Source organism: Osmerus eperlanus, chromosome 14, assembly GCF_963692335.1.
Source record: "Osmerus eperlanus chromosome 14, fOsmEpe2.1, whole genome shotgun sequence".
NCBI lineage: Eukaryota > Metazoa > Chordata > Actinopteri > Osmeriformes > Osmeridae > Osmerus > Osmerus eperlanus.
In genome coordinates this window covers 8,554,249-8,571,676 of record NC_085031.1, presented here as the reverse complement: position 1 = coordinate 8,571,676, position 17,428 = coordinate 8,554,249, and the positions used below count along the sequence as shown (strand labels likewise).

The 17,428-nt window shown below is 43.1% G+C and overlaps 1 protein-coding gene across 2 annotated transcripts in view; it reads left to right on the top strand.

Annotated features, from left to right (window-relative positions):
• Window positions 1–17,369, top strand: part of LOC134034134 (ankyrin-2-like) — a 61,405-nt gene extending 44,036 nt beyond the window's left edge. Inside the window, exons 39-48 of one of the 2 annotated variants that reach the window (XM_062478498.1) lie at window positions 164–241; window positions 423–554; window positions 876–1,016; window positions 1,217–1,427; window positions 1,567–1,645; window positions 10,902–12,791; window positions 13,928–14,011; window positions 14,312–14,476; window positions 14,588–14,755; window positions 15,399–17,369. In XM_062478498.1, coding sequence (XP_062334482.1) covers window positions 164–241; window positions 423–554; window positions 876–1,016; window positions 1,217–1,427; window positions 1,567–1,645; window positions 10,902–12,791; window positions 13,928–14,011; window positions 14,312–14,476; window positions 14,588–14,755; window positions 15,399–15,413 — 2,963 coding nt within the window. In that variant the 3' untranslated portion in view covers window positions 15,414–17,369. The remainder of the gene's footprint in view (window positions 1–163; window positions 242–422; window positions 555–875; window positions 1,017–1,216; window positions 1,428–1,566; window positions 1,646–10,901; window positions 12,792–13,927; window positions 14,012–14,311; window positions 14,477–14,587; window positions 14,756–15,398) is intronic. The other variant, XM_062478499.1, reaches the window with a different exon arrangement.
• The last annotated feature ends 59 nt before the right edge of the window (window positions 17,370–17,428 follow it).

Genomic DNA, 17,428 nt, shown 5'->3' with positions numbered 1-17,428 from the left:
TTCTACAGCCTATAACATTGAGGCCCCATATATTGAAATCTAAAACGATGGAAGTAAAAATAATTATTGTGCTATTACACCAAATGTCAAATATTTAGATGGTATTTTCTGTTGTGGAACGTGATGACTTAAGTGTAATATTGGGTTCTGGCTGTGTGTGTAGTGGATTGGCAGGATGATGCGGACAGGAAAGAGGAGACTCTGGCTATCATTGCCGACCTGCTTGGCTTCAGCTGGACAGGTACTTTCTTGTCAAAATGTCTTAGCGGTGGATCGTTTTTTATATTTGTGAAAATGTAGATGACACTGTCTCAAATTAGTAATATGGACATTGTGTTGAGCAATGTATTTCATAATTGAATTGAATCAGTCTGCAAATGAATAGTTTAAATGACAGTACGGTTTATCTTGGCTGTGTTCAGAGCTGGCCCGGGAACTGGAGTTCAGTGAGGATGAGATGCAGCAGGTAAGGACGGAGAACCCCAACTCCCTCCAGGAGCAGAGCCAGGCCCTGCTGCAGCGCTGGGCCCAGAGGGAGGGCAAGCACGCCACCGGTAATAGAGCAACAACCTTCCTGCTCTCATCTACCTGCAGCTAACCTCTGTCTCCTACTGCTAACACACTCCTGCTCTCTCCACTCACGGCTATTAGCTTCTTAGTGTCTGTACTATAACCCCAAAGTCGATGTATTGTACCGACTGCTAACGTCTCCTGATATCAAACTTGAAATGTCTGTTCTACTTATAACAACCTATAACATAGAAATAGAACATTGTTCTATTTCACTGTATACCATAAACATTGTTTCTAGTTTGATTCATCCAGACTGAAGAGTTGTGTAGTATGACTGACTTGTAAGCTGTTTCTTTCTATAGAGGATGGCCTGATAAAAAGACTGACCAAGATCAACCGTATGGATATAGTCCACCTCATTGAGACACAGATGAACAAATCTGTCCAGGAGCAGACTTCTAGAACCTATGCAGAGATAGAGAAGACACTGGATCACAGTGAAGGTATGCAACAACTCCACACTTGAGTCACAGGCAGCGAACATGGAACTGCAAAGGCTCCAGGTTAGGGTGAGCTAACGCTCTGATGTACAGTGTGACGCTATTGTCTAAGTTGAAGATGGGATGGTGATACAATCTCTCTTGTCATCAAGAAGATGACATAAGAGATGATTCTCACTCTGTCTTCTCTTTTCTCTTCTCAGTGTCAGTCGCCCTCTCCTTAGTGCAGGAAGATGTAGACAGCCCCAGACTGGTGCGGATGGTGGAGTCAGACCGCAGGCCGCCCCCTGCCGTCTCTGAGGAAGACCTATCAGTGGCCTCCCTCTTGGACATTCCTTCCTGGTCGGAGCCTATGGGGCACACCCACTCTGAGAGCATGCACTGTGATCTACTGGAGGAGCTTGAGATTCCACAGTATGTTTATCAATAGAGAAGACATACTGTATCATGAAAAATAAAGAATGCAGCTGAGGACACCCTTTCTTGTTTGAAATATACGAATAAGATTTAGAGATCACTTATAACTTTGTCTCCTTTCATATATTTTTTTAAGTGAACTGAACCCCAATGTCTGGACGTCGGAGGACGTCATGACACAAGAGTCAAAGGCCGATGACAACATAGATGAGCAAGTAAGTCCTCCACCCAACCCAAGAGAAGTACGTCTGTGGAGTCTGGCGTCTCACGTGTACGATCCCCAGTACAGGGGGAGAGCAGGTCAGGGGAACCACAATGTTGCAGTTCAGTCCTCAGGGGGTGCCACTGGGCCCCTGCCAGCTGGCGTCAACAATAGCATCCAAGATGGTCGCCAGGTCAGATGCAAAACGTCCCCTGATAGGTACTGGATGTCACCAGACCTGCTCATGATGTCATCCCCCATATGCATCAGGGACTTTAGTCTGAGCCTGTCTGAGTCAGACCAGGCTGAGACTGACTTTAATGAACTTTGGAGTGGGTTCAAGGAAATGTGTTCGGCCCACCCTGCCCAAGAAACCTGTGACCCTGACCATTTCAGCAGAGACAATAGAGGCCCAAAGCACTCTTGCCCAGAGAGTCAGAGTGAAATAAAGGTCCCTAGTGGTCCTGTGGAGATGGGCCTTGAGCCTCTTGGGTCGTGGCAGGAGAAAAGTCAGGAGTGCAAACAGCTGTTTGGACTTATCAGTTCCCATCCAGAACACATGGATTCTGAGCTTCACTTCATTGATGAACCAGAAGAGGTTTTTTCTACAACTAAGCCTAGTGTTTCTGTTACTCAATGCAGGGTGGTTAAACATGGATCCCTTGTTCAAACCATTGGGTCTACTCAGATAGCACATGACTCAACTGATCATCCCTGTCAGCTCAGTTGCAACACTGTGAACCCAAACACTGATCATGTCATAGTCAGAGCAAAAACATCCTATATCTCTGAGCCAAAATCCTTCGCATCACACGTCTTCATGCCAATAAGCCAACACAGCCCAACTTGGCACTCAGCACTCCCAGACTGCCAATCTTCAACCCCAATATCTATGGAGTCTGACAAGAAATATGACTCACCTACATCTGGGCAGGGTTTTTCACCCATAGAACCAGGGGTGATGTCCTCACCTGAGTCCGTTTTGTCATTGAGCGCTGATAGGGCAGTGTCACGTGATTCTCATATGGAACGGATGGTGTTGTCTCCTGATTCTGCCATAGACTTGGATGGCAGCAGGTCTTTCTCATCAAGGTCAGATAGCTCCAGGTCCCCACCAGAGATTTCTACTTATATCATGGAGTACTCAGAACCCCTAACACTGGAGGGTCATAAATCTGCCCTTGTTGCTATGGATTCTGTATTTTCTGAAGACTACCACTCCAATTCGCCAGAATCCTATGAATCTGTGGATGAGCACAGACCTCTGTCCCCTGATTCTCCAGTACCTGAGTACAGTCCTCTAAACGCTGAGTTTACTATGATGGATGGAGACGATCGATCATGGTCACCTGTGACTTCTGAGGTAGATGATTCTGATATCTATCTTGATTACTTGTTCACTGACATGAGGCCTTCTTCACCTGACTCTGTAGCATCACTTGATGAGTATAGAGTCCTGTCACCTGACTCTCTTATACCCCAGTTCAGATCTGAATGTTGTAATTATTATCTGTCCTTTACAGGCCATAGATCATCCTCACCTGAATCAGTGAGTTCAGAACTAGAATATCCAGATGTGTGTCTGGAGATATTCAGAGAGAGCAGCGCAGAGTCAGTTGGCTCTTTTGATGAGTGCAGATCCCTCTCCCCTGACTCTCCAGTCCCCCAGTTTAGAACATGGATTTTGGAATGTCAGTCTTACTTTTCTGAACACAGATCTTCTTCAACAGAATCACTGACATCAGACCTGAGCTACTCAGACTTGTGCCCAGAAGAATTATTTGCTGAGAACAGATCAGATTCACCCGACTCCGTGATTTTACCGATGCCACTGTATAGGACTAAAACACAAAGCAATGAAATAAATTACAGGCCCTTATCACCAGAGTCAGTAACTTTAGAAAATGATTTTTTATTCCCAGAGCATTGGTGCTCAGAGTTAAGACCGACCTCTCCAGTATCTGTCGCTTCAGTTGATGAAAATCAACCTCTCTCCCCTGAGTCTCCAATTCCCCAGTTCTTAACTGAGTATTGTAACTACTATTTACCTTTTTCAGGTAGTAGATCTTCATCACCTCAGTCAGTTGGTTCTGACATTACTTTTTGCCTTGAGGATATGTTCTCTGAAAATAGACCAGATTCCCCTGATTCGGTAAAGTCAGAAAGTGAGTTTGGAGGACGCATGGATTTGCTGAAATTAAAACCTTTATCACAAGAATTATTGGCGTCTGAGAGTAATTTCTCATTCCATGAGCACTGGTTCTCAGAGTCCAGAGCATCTTCTCCAGAATCAGTTTTATCATTACATGACCACACACTAGTTCATCAATATTGTGACTATTATTTATCATTTAATGGAGATAGGTCCTTCTCTCCTCATTCAGTAATTTCAGACATTGACTTTGCGGAATTCTGTCTAGAAGACCTGTTTGCCACGGAAAGACCCGATTCTCCTGAATCATTTATATCAGACTGCAGTGAAACAATTAAATTGAATTTGTTTAGATACAGGCCCCTGTCTCCAGAATCAATCTCCTCAGACTATGACTGTTCCTTCCTTCAGAGCTGGTTCTCAGATTCTCGACCCTCCTCTTTTGACTCATCCAATGAAGCGTGTTTTTCATCAGTCTTGCCTCAGTCACAGCTCAGACAACAGTGGTGTCATTATTTTCTTTTGTACGATGTACAAAAAGGTTCAGTCCCAGACTCTATGCTATCAGATATTGAATATTCAGATTTATGCTTTGAGGGACTGTTTAATCAGAACAGAACCGACTCCCGCTCCTCATACATATCAAACTGTGAATTAAAAAACTGGATGGAAATTGGTTCAATGACATCTGGAACGCTATACCCTGAGTGGCTCATTTCTGATAATGGGGGCACTTTGCTGTACCATAACTACCGGCTTCGTGAGAACAGACCATCCTCTCCTGAATCAACAGCATCATTCAATGAGTACACACCTCTTTCTCCCGATTCTCCAATTCCTCAGTTCAGACCTCCAATATTAGACGACTGTGTTTTCACATCTCGCTCCTCACCTGAGTCAGTTGCTTCAGACCATGAATATTCTCAGGAAGAATTGTTTGTTAAAAACAGACCATATACCCCACAATCATATCTATCAGAAACATATTTTGATACAGGTGTGACGGGATCAAGAAAGAACAGACCACTGTTACGAGAGTCCATATCCTCATTTGTTGACCATATTTCTCTGGAGCCATTGTTTTCAGACTCTAGACCACCATCCCCTGAATCTGTCATGTCATTAGATGAGTACAGACCACTCTCTCCTGACTCTCCTGTTCCCCAGTTTGGAACTCAGTGTTGTGATTATTATTTGTCATTTAAAGGAAGTAGATCTTCATCCCCTGAGTCAGTAGCATCAGACCTTGAGTTCTCTGGTTTATACCTTGATGCCTTGTTTGCTGAGGAAAGACCACATTCCCCATATTCAGTTATCTCTGGAATGGAGGGTTGTGATTTAGCGGCATATAGACCAAATTCTCCTCAGTCTGAGTTCTTAGATGCTGAAGGTACCCTCTTTTTTCTGGATTGTTGGTCCACTGGAATTCAGAGATCTTATTGTGAATCTCCTGCTACAATAAGTGACAAGGTAAGGGAGCCAGATGAAATTGATCATAGATCTTCATGGTCTGAATCTGACTTGTCAGATGTTGAGGGTACTCTGCTGTATCTTGACTGTTGCTTCTCTGATGATCAACATAATGAACCTTTGACTGTTATTGCCAGGCAACAGCCTCAAATACAAGGTCTGAGCTGCCCAGCATTTGCCAAAGAAGTGAAATCTGACATATTAAGCCATGGCTCAGAGACAAGTGGAAAAGTATTGTATGTAGATGAGTGCTGCTCAAAGCACAGACCTCTCTCCCCAGAATCATTGACCTCGGAAAGCTTCTTATTCCTTGATCTTTGGTTTGCAGAGACTCGTGCCTCTTCACCTGAATATGCTTGTGCAATTGATGAATTTAGATCGCTATCTCCTGACTCTCCTCTTCCCCATTTTAGAGCCCCTCTGATAGGCTGCTCATTTTGGGAGACAAGATCATCCTCACCTGAATCTTTCATTTCCGATATTGAATACGGTGAGGAATATTTCGACAGTTTTGACATAAATGACAGATCATCGTCACCTGAGCCGACGGTCTCCTACTTATTGGAAAGATCTTGTAACATTTTGGAGTTTCCATTGGTAGTGCCGTTCTCATCTGAGTCAATCGTAGATATTAGCCCTGTATCTAATCAAACAGAAACATTAAATGCAAATCTAATGAACTTCAGACCTCTTGCACCAGAATTCTTGACTTCTGAGAACAGCTTCTCGTTCCTGGATCTGTGGGTTTCTAGGCCGTCCTCCCCTGACTCTATCACATCGTTGGAGAGGTACAGTCTTGCCCATTTCAGGCCTCAATACTGTGATTATTATCTGCAGTACAACAGAAGCAGACCTGTGTCACCTCTGTCAGTGTCATCAGACCTGGAGTTCTCAGGTTATGACCTTGAGGACCTTTTTGATGAAAACAGACCAGACTCACCAGAGTCGTGTCTCTCAAAGGGTGGATATGAGGAGAGTTATGGAATACCTACCATGTTGAGACCTCTCTCACCTGACTCCCTAACCTCAGAGAATCAATACATCCTCTCTTTCCTAGAATACTGGATCTCAGAATCAAGGCCATCTTCTCCCGAATCTGAAGCTTTGTTTAATGAGTACAGACCTCTCTCTCCTGACTCCCCTGTTCCTCAGTTCAGACCCCTGCAACCAGATTGGTCAGGCTCATACTGTGAAAGCAGGTCGTCCTCTCCAGAATCTTTGATATCAGATGTTGAGTATTCAGAGGAATATGGAGAGGCTTTTGACATGAATGATAGACCTCTCTCACCTGAGCCAATTGTCTTCCATTTTGTCAAAAGACCAGAATCCTACAAGCTTGAGTTTCCAGCAGCTGCCTCAGTTTCACTAGAATCAGGTCTATTACGCAGTAATGCAAAAACTCTCCTTCTATCAGAGACTTTTGACATAAATGATAGACCTCCCTCACCTGAGAAAATAGTCTTCCCATTCATTAAGAGTCCCACAAAAACAGGGTATATACAGCTTGACTTAAGCAATAGACAGTTTTGGTCCCTGCAGTTGCCACCATTCTCAGCAATAGAAGATTCTCTCTATGAGTGGAATGGACTTGCTTTTGAATTCAATGATAAATCTGAGGTCAAGATTAGACCGGATTCCCTTAGTTCCTTTAATGACTCACGAGAATCAGTACCTTCAGAATTGGAATATTCCGATTTGTGTTTCAAAGAACAATTAGCTGAAAACAGACCAAACACTCCTGAATCGTATGCATCCCATAGTGATTTAGCTGGTTTTATGGAGATGACTCAGACACTACATTCACCAAAATCGTTAACATCAAAAGTTTATTTTCATCCCATTTCGAAAATTTCGAAAATCAAATCCCTATCCTCATTTGATAGGGATAGACCTCTATCTCCTGATTCTCCAACACCTCATTTTAGATCTGAACATTGTGACTACTATTTGCATTTTAGTGGGAGTTTTCCATTGTTAACTCAGTCATTTGGTTCTGACATTGAGTCCTTTGAATGGTGCCATGAAGAATTGTTCACTGGGGAAAGACAAGATTCCCCCGATTCAGTAATGCCTACAAGTCAGTCTGTGTTATACATAGACAAAGCTATCATAAATGACAGACCACTCTCACCAGAATCATTGACATCTGAGAACAGTTTCTCATTTCCACAGTTCTGGTTCAGTTCAACAACATGTTCCCTAGATTCAGTGAGATCATTAGATGAGTATCAACCCCTCTCTCCAGACTCACCAGTTCCCCAGTTTGAAACTCAGTGTTGTGATTATTATTTATTCTTCACACACAGTACATCTTCATCACCGGAGTCAGTAGCTTCCGACCATGAATTCTCTGGTTTAAACTTTGATTCTGTGTTTACTGAGAACAGAGCAGATTCACCAGAGACATTTATATCTGAGGTTGAAGATGAACACTGTGATGATATCCCAACCATATTCAGACCATTCTCACCTGATTCACTAACATCAGAGAATGACTACTCTCTTTCATTCCTTGAATACTGGTTTTCTGAATTAAGGCCATTTTCCCCCGAATCCATGACATCGCTGTGTGAGTATCGGCCTCTCTCTCCAGACTCACCAGTTCCCCAATTTGCACCTGCTCTCTCTATGTTTACCATGAAAACAGCAGGGAGAAGTTCTCCGCCGGAATCTGTGATGTCAGAAACAGACTGGGAGGAGTTTTGTCTGGAGGATGTGTTTAGCGAGGTTCGACCTTGTTCACCTGATTCTATCTGGTCAGATAGTGAAGACATTGCAGGTGCTTTAGAAGCGCCACAAAATCAGTCTAAACAAAAAACAAAAACTCAAATGATGGAGACTAATATTACAGAACTAACTTGTCCACATGAGAATGTCATACCATTATCCCAAGTTAATATAGAAGTGTCTGAAGGTAGATTTACAGCACCTGAAGATGCTGGTCTTTCAGAAACACCTCTAACTGAACAGCAGGCAGATACCACTGCCCCTTCACAGGTCATGTGTGATGTCTATGAAGGTAGGACATTGACTACAGAATATACCCTGGTTTACAAGGCCGTTCACTGCAAGTTAATGGCTCATATGAACGATCCACTATACAAAGGAGAAACCTACAAGAGTAAGACAGGTGTATTTGAATGCACAGGAAGAGGAAGGCAGGGGGCTAGAAGAGTTGTTGACATTCAGAGGGACACTTTACATGAAACCAGAACAGATATTGATCAAGAGCCAAGGCTTGATAAAATGTCTGATTCGGAGATAGTTATTCTTAAAGAGACAGAGGTGATAGAATCACAACAGACTCAGTCTGTGGATCTTTTTGAGGAGAAAATAGATCATTGTTCGCTGACAGACTTTAAAGCTAATAAGACAATTATAGATTCTAAGGATGTACTTGACTCCTCCTTACCAGTGATGGCAGAAATCAGGAGCCCTTCCCCTGTCTTGTTCGAACTGGAGTTTGTCCAACTATCTCCCCTGCCTGAGTACCAACCTGTCTCCCCTGAATCTTTCAATTCAGACAATGATGAAAACCTTTTACATCTTAACCACCTGTTCACTGACATGAGGCCTTCTTCACCTGACTCTGTGGCATCACTTGATGAGTATAGACTCCTCTCGCCTGACTCTCCCGTACCCCAGTTCAGATCTGAATGTTTTCATTATTATCTGTCATTTACAGGCAATAGAGTATCCTCACCTGAGTCAGTGAGTTCAGAACTAGAATATTCAGATGTGTGTCTGGAGGAATTGTTGACTGAGAAACGACCAGAATCACCAGAATCTATCACATCCACCGAAAGAGTTTTAGAAAGAAAGTCTCCCAAACACAGACCATTGTCACCAGAATCAATAACTTCAGATTATGATTTATTGTTGTTTGAGCCATGGTTCTCAGAGAATATGACATGTTCCCCAGATTCAGTGAGATCATTAGATGAGTACCAATCCCTCACTCCAGACACACTAGTTCCCCAGTTTGAAACTCAGTGTTGTGATTATTACTTATTATTCACACACAGTACATCTTCATCACCAGAGTCAGTAGGTTCCGACCATGAGTTATCTGGTTTAAATGTTGATGCTGTGTTTACTGAGAACAGAGCAGATTCACCAGATACATTTATATCCGAGGGTGAAGATGAACACTGTGATGATATCCCAACCATATTCAGACCATTCTCACCTGATTCCCTAACATCAGAGAATGACTACTCTCTTTCATTCCTTGAATACTTTTCTGAATTAAGGCCATCTTCCCCCGAATCCATGACATCGCTGTGTGAGTATCGGCCTCTCTCTCCAGACTCACCAGTTCCCCAATTTGCACCTGCTCTCTCTATGTTTACCATGAAAACAGCAGGGAGAAGTTCTCCGCCTGAATCTGTGATGTCAGAAACAGACTGGGAGGAGTTTTGTCTGGAGGATGTGTTTAGTGAGGTCCGACCTTGTTCACCTGATTCTATCTGGTCAAACAAAGAGAGTGCTACAAATCCACATAACAAGAAACAGTCTCCTACTTTACATTCAAAACAAGATTTTTTAGAATATGACTGGTGGCCTGATGTCAAATCAGAACACCGGAGACCCAATACCGAATCAAAGGACGCCCCCTTTACTTTTTACTTCCCCACCTGTTGCCAAACCCACAGAATCGTAGACCAGTTTTTTTGTAGAGCCTCCTCCCCACACAGCACCAGTAAACCCTGCAATGATGTAGAACAGATGACATCTCACAGAATCGACCAGTCGTCCTCTGAGTTAAGTCATGTGCCATCTGACAAACACCATGAGGGATCTCAGGCTGTGTGGCTGGAGGAGGCTTTTCCTGAACAACACCAAACAAGTACCCTATCTAAGCACTCAAGAGGGAGTGATGTTATTTTGAAGTGGATAAACCCAGATGTTAAACCGGGCATTGAGCAATATTCCAACAACAAAGACCTGGCAAGAGTGATGATGAGAGAGAAGAACAGCAGAGTCTCCTTGTTGTCGGTAAGACCACGGGAGCTTTTGCTTGGCAGAGAATGCTATGGTGCTTTTGGAAAAGAGTGTGGACACCAATGTGCAGTGAGTGAGCATTGCCTAGATCTTTAGGCTCCGGCTTTTACTAATATCGCCGTAGCTCTAGAAGACTGACATGCAGTGGCATGTTCGCTTTAAAACAGGATTGACCAGTTGGCTTAGAAACTAATTGGAAGTAGTGACAGATCTTCTAGGGTCTCAACACCATAAACTTACTGCTAATCACATTGTGTGACTTTTTGTTAGAAATCATAAGAGACCATAAATGTGTGGTTTATGATTTTTGTTGTGCTTTGTTTGTAGTTTTGTAATATTTGGGGAGAATCCTTGGGTTTTCATAGAAGATTAAATCTACTGCATTTTGAGATCAATATACAAAGTTGTTATACATAGTTGTGCTGGTTTGCTCACTCTTTGACTGAAAGTCTTTTGTTTATGGTATTAATAGTTGCTTATATTTGGCATTTTTTAATGTGGAGATTGGCTACATTGATCTGTATGAGGCTATTAAAGTGCACTTCATGGCTGATTTGTATTGTACTATTCTGAATTGATATGACTCATTCATCAGTGTTTCCATCTCATTTGTTTTCCATTCCATTTCATCATTTCTATTCAGGTCCCCACAGATTATCCAATGAAGGACCTGTCAGAGTCTTCAGAACATGAACATGTGGTTTTAGAACACAGTACAACAGATGAAATTCCATCTCTGTCTCTCAAACCAAGGAACATTCTCCCATCAGAAACTCTAGAACTAAGTGATTATAGTCACGAGCCTTCTCCTTTAACTGTTGAGGGTAGCAGTTTATCACCGGAAGGACATAGAAAACCATCTAAACAGAGCAGAGACTCCTCCACCTCTTCATCACCATCACACACCCCTGTCATACCTGATCTACTCAGTCATATGTCCCAGGACAGCTCGGATCTGGGAGAGGATCTTCAAACATCTGAGTCTGTATCCCCTAAACTTGACCAGCTTTTGTCAGAACTTGAAGACATAAAGTCAAAGTTTAGACCAGAGACACTGTTGGCCATAGACCCACTGGTCTCAGAATCCAGTGAGGACAGTCCAGAAATTCTACAACCCTATATTGAGTTTAAGGACCTCTCCCCAGAAGATGACAGACAGTTCTGTGAGGATGAGGCCTCAATATATCTTGCAGAAACACCAACCGAGGAAGAACTGGTGACATTAGGAGATCCATCCCAAACTCATCCAACTGAACCTCAGGTTTTCAGAATAACTCCCGATCTGATAAAAACCTCAACAGAACCAACTCAAGTCTTGTCCGATTCTGTTTATTTCAGTGATTTGAGTCCTTTGGCCTCTATGCTCACTCACAGAGCAGTAAGTTGTGATATAAGCGGTTCCAGTGCTGACACAACAATTAATTCTAGATCAGATAGAAATCCAGAATCTTCTGAAAATTGGTGTGAGGCTCAAGAAATGTGTTCAGAATTCAGCGTTCAGACTCAAGAGTTCCAGACTCTCAGACATGATGTACCTACAGGTGACGCATATTCAGATCTTTTGACTGATTCTTCATCTATAGATGAACTTACAGTCCCTGAACACAAGCATGAAGTATTTGAAGATGAATATATCAAACCAGTATCAGTTGAAAAGAGCAACATTGAGCAATGTCAAGTAATTAATGAAGTTGAGGATTCAACTGATGACCAAAGCAATGTTGGAAGTTATAATTCCACACAGAGAACCCAAGAACTTTCAATTCTTAGAAATAAGACTTCACCCGAGACCAACCAGTATCAAGAACCTTTCCCCAAGCCTGTGTCTGTTACAGCAGAGGCAGTAACAGACTACCGACTTTTCAACTTTGAGGAACTGACTCCGTTTTCAAGTCCTAATTGTGATAATACTTCATCAAAGGAAGTCAAGGTTAAAGTCAACTCAGAGTGGACATCTAGTGATTCAACGACCCCAGTGGACATGGACTCCCCTTCCACTCAGACAAGTTCAGCCAAACCTGGAGTGCAGACTTTATCAACCCAGGATGAAGAGCTCTCTGTGGAGTTCAGTGTTTCACCCGAAAACAATGAGGCATACGCCTCACCCGCTAATCAATACAAACCTAAGCCTCCAATGTACGTTAACATTGTGCAAGGTAGTATGCACAAAGAAGACTCAGATACCGAGTCTTACTTTGACTGCAAACAGGCCTTTTCAGACTTCTCAGAAAATGAGCCGGATGAACCTAAGAAGCGATCTAATCTAAGCCAGGCAGCCAGCCAGCCAGGCCGTCTTTGTGGCCAAGAGCGAAAACAGCCCAAAGGGACGGTCCGCTTTTCACTCAGCAGGCCAGAGTGTGGCGCCCTACTGTCCTCCGGGAGTGAGGATTTTGAAGATGTCCAAGAACCTCCAGATGAACCAAGCAAGGTCACCCAGGAACTGTCCCACACAGAGGAGTCTTTCTTTGAAGCATCTCAGGAGCTTCCTGTGGGACAGACACCATTTTGTGATGAAGAGGATTCTATGTGGAGGGTAAGATAACTCATATCTGAATCCTACAAGGCTTGTGAAACCCCGAGCTGCGCTAACCTCGGTCCCCTGCTTCAGAAGGGAATGACTGCCTGAACTGCAAGGCTACAGGGATGGGATCTAAAACCCTTTTATCCACATTTGTTTTGACTTGATTCAGATCCAGCATGTTTTGAGGAGATGCCATTTTGCTCTTTTCTTGACAATGCTAATACTGCTGATCCTTTACAGCTTGTTTATTGCCTCCTAATGATTTCATCATCCTTGCTTAGTTAGATGATTTACCACCCCAACACTGTCCATTGTACTTTCAATTTTCAAGAATTATGAGACCATAACCATACTGTTTAAAGCACATCAGCTTTTTTTAACCGCTTGCATGCCACATACATTTTTCTAAAGCTTATCTTCTTGGGATGTGTTGTACTTCAGTATTAAAATACTAACTTTACTTACTATACTTTAATAACTTTAATTTTAATTCACTAAGCAACAGAACCACAGAACAAACAGCATAACATCAACGGCATTCACCATACCTTTCCGTGCCAGAAACCGAAAAATAATGTAATTTCACGATCTACAATGTATCTGTGTTGCCGGATCTTTCCAGGAGATGGATGCGGATATTGGTGCGATCTCAGAGAGTTCAGATGAAGATTTTCTGACAACCAGAGTAGTACGGAGAAAAGTGATAATTAAGGTACAATCGTGGTCAGAGAATGGAGTTATTCAGGTCGTAGTGTGCTGTGCCCTTGGTTTGGGGTTTCAAGATGGTTTGTGTTGAATGTCATAACTTGTTTATTGGTGGTGATTGTTGCTAACAGCATGAGTGCTTCTTCCATGGCGTCTGGTGACATGGAGGGAGAATTGTCCAAAGGATTTAACTGTGAAATGAATTGGCTCGAATTTGATTGTTTTCCAAAAAAGCTTTAGCGAAGAGTTTTGTGCCGCCCTGTGTTCAGTGTGTCTGAGTAGCCTTTGTATTACTTTACGTTTTGCTGTGTGCCGGGCTTCTCCTACTCCTGCCTCCTGAGAATGGACCTCCATTGTCACACCTTATTCCTCAAATATCGCTTTTTAAGTGACCAAAACTGGGCTATGTTAAGAGCTGATCATGTATCTCTGGCCTCCAACAGGCAGATGAGATGCCAGATCTTCCCTCTCAGACGGTTACTGAAGAACATTACACAGATGAACATGGACACATGGTGGTGAAGAAGGTAAAATATTGGTGGTTAAGACCCAGGCTTCCTGTCCTTGTTGTAGATGGTGAGCCACATACTGGGTGGTCTGTGGGTTACTCATTGGCTGCACACAGGCTTGAGGCCACTCCTGTCTGTCGTATTGCATCACGGTTGCTTTAATTTCACTGCTGTCTAGGCCTATGTCTGGGGAGAAGATATCTATTAATATGGCGTTTCTTAATAGCGACACAAAAATACATTCAAACGACTCCTGACGGTGAATGTACTTGATCTCTTTTTCACAACCGCCCATCCTGTGACCTTTGACCCTTCCAGGTGACCAGGAAGATCATTCGTAAGTGTGTGTCTGCAGACGGTATGGAGCAAGAAGAGGTGACAGTGGAGGGATCTCCCCAGGGGTCTGTCAGCGTAGCGGAGGGAGACAGCTACTCCAGGGTGGTGAAGAGGACTGTGCTGAGGAGCGAAGGAGATCACACAGAGGTGCGAGTGTGTGTTGGTGTCATCGCAAACATAACATCGTTCTGGCCTCTCCTTTGTAGGAACAAAACACAAACATTACTCTTTCAAACTGTGTATATCCTCTTTCCCCAGGTGACCTTCACTGACGGGGTGCCAGGATCAGGGGAGGAGCTTCTTGGAGGTCATAAGGTCAGCCGGGTCGAGCAGACATCCGTGGTGGAAGGCGAGAGAAGGGAGACACACCACGGTGACCCCTCACTGACCTCTGACCTTCCCTCGGCCCACGAGGACTTCTCAATGGTGAGTAAATCTGACGACTGATCCGTTCATCAACCCCCTTTTCCCAAACTGGCTTTACTCCACAGGTGTTGTCTTTCGATGTGAGAACCTGTTCTCTCTTCCCCCTCATCTCCGCCCACTGCCTCAGGCTTTGGGCTACATAGGGGGATTTAGCAGGGTGCAGCTCCCCAATGTGGTGGAAAGGGAGATTGTCAATGAGGACGGCTCTGTAATAAGGAGGTTTGTTGTGATGATTTCTGTGAAGGAGTGCATTTCATATATGTGAGTGTGTTTGTTGTCTTAGTTGTCTCTGAGTGTGAGAGTTGATTAATCTCCATCTCGAGTTGGAGTTGTGTGGTCAGACCTGTACCACAAACGACCAGTAGGAGCCCCAGGATAAAAGCAACCATGTATATCGAATGCCGGGTTTCAAATGCATGTCTGTGTTGAAAAGTTGAATCTGTGTTCATTTCTACTTCCTGCTAACAATTTATTTGCCTCTGATGGTGACGTTTGTCTTTTCTTCTGCTTGGTCTTTATGCTCCGTTGTTCCTGGTTTGGATTTGTATAAACTTGAATCTGTCTGTCTTTCTCCCCACACCTTTTCACCCTTTTATCTTCTTAATTCTTTCTCCTTTGGTCCTTTCTCACAACCCCATCCCAGGGCCCGGATGCGTAAGGGGCGCACCCAGAGGCGGACAGTAGTGAGGGGAGCTGGGCGAAGCCAGGTCCTCCTGGAGCGCCTGGATGATGTTCAAGAGGGTTCACGACCTCATGACCTTCAGCAGCACCTCCATCAGCTCATCCATAGCTACTGCAAAGAAGAGGGTGAGGAGAAGGAGAGGAAGGATTAACAGGCTTTCAGCTCTCACCCTCCACTTCTCGTCTCGCCCCTGACGCCCCATCAGACACGTTTCCACCAATCCTATGCATCAAGCACATGCAATCCCAGAATGCACCTTGGCACCTCACCCCTACCACAGTCTTCCTGTTTTAGTTACAGATGCCCATCTGCCCAACAATCAGAGACAGTTTTCTTTGCAGTGTTTTCCCTGCTTGGTTTTATTTTCTCATAATGTTTCTCATAACTGTTTTCTTGTAACCTTTTTGTGACCAAAGAGAGTTGCCTGTTGGTTCCTGGTTTTCCGGAGTTTCACTGTCCATTTAATTTGCCGTTTGTCTTTTGAGTTTTGAGTCTTGAAGCTGTGGTAAAACGACGACAAAAAAACTAACAAATGAGAAAAGAATCCAGACGACTCCTATACAAACCTCCAACTGAAGAACACAGAGAATCCTTTCAGCTGGCGTTAGGTGCTGGAGTAAAGAACAACCTGTCACACTGCACTGCCTATCTCTCATTCTAGATAAACCCCCTCACCCAGAATTACAGTATATCACTACTGACACATTTAGCTCTTTTAGCTCAAAATTACTGTATAAAGGAAAATGTTGCAGACTTTATTGACACTAACTCCATACTATCTGCTGCTGACGTGCTTAATGTATGTGTTATTTCTGTCTTTGGAAAAGTATCTATATAATCTGTGCATTTTTAAATGATTGGCAACCCTGGTAATCTAGGCATCATTAATCAACCATGTGAACTAGAGCAGGCATGACTAGTCAGTCACTATGATCATAGCTACAGCAAGACAGCTGTCTAGTAGTTAACCACCCCAGCCTTTTTCATATTTTTTCTTTCTCTAGCCTGTCTCTCTTGTTCACTTCCCTGGAGTGCTAGAAGTGTTGAACCTATTGGTTTCATCCGGACTGTTGTTTGATGTGCAAGTGGGTTTGTGCATGTGTGTGTGCCTGGGTTGTGTGTATGATGATAGTCAACAAGTTATTAAGAGATAATGGGTGAGAGAAGGTCTAAGAAGCATTGATTGGGTTTGTATTTGTTATGTTTTATTTTGGTTTCTATTTTATAGTGTGAGAAGTTAGTGTTCTGATTTGTGTGTGTGTTTCTATTATTTGAAAAGTTGGAGACAGATTGTCTGACATTGTGTTGTTGTTGTATTTCAGGTGAATCCTCTAAGTTTGAACTAATTTATGAATGTACCTAGTTAGTGTGGGACCAGGTGTAGTTGGATCTGTGTATTGTTGATTTGATTTGAGCGATGAAAACAACTTTATTTCACACAATCATGTTGAACTCAACTGAATGTCAGGAGGAGGCACCTCCACGCCTTGGGCACAGGAAGTGGCGTAAGAAGCAGCAGGAAGTAGAGGAGGCAGCAGCATTTCTCAACCAATGAATTTTGGCAGGACACTGGATAGAGACTCACCTGGCACAGGTGTGACATGGCACGTTGAAAGTTTGTATACAGCCTCATTCACAGCTCTGGGTTAGCTACTGTGTGTATCTACGACATATAATGTATTACTTTCACTATCACTGTTTACTTTTGAGAGAAATTACAAAAAAAGTGAAAATGCAAAACTAGTGGAAGTTCACTGTGACAAGTAGGCTTTTCATTTGAAGAAATCAGCATCCAGTTTATGTGGTGATGACAGTTATATACATATTCTATTATACATATATACATATCTATGAGGGCATGTCAGTTTACTGGAAATAATTTAAAAAAGAACATGACTGATAGATAAATAAAAATACAAGTGTAAAACCAAATTCTGTCATTAATTTGGGGTCATACATTACCACCAGTGACAACATTGTGCGTAAGATGA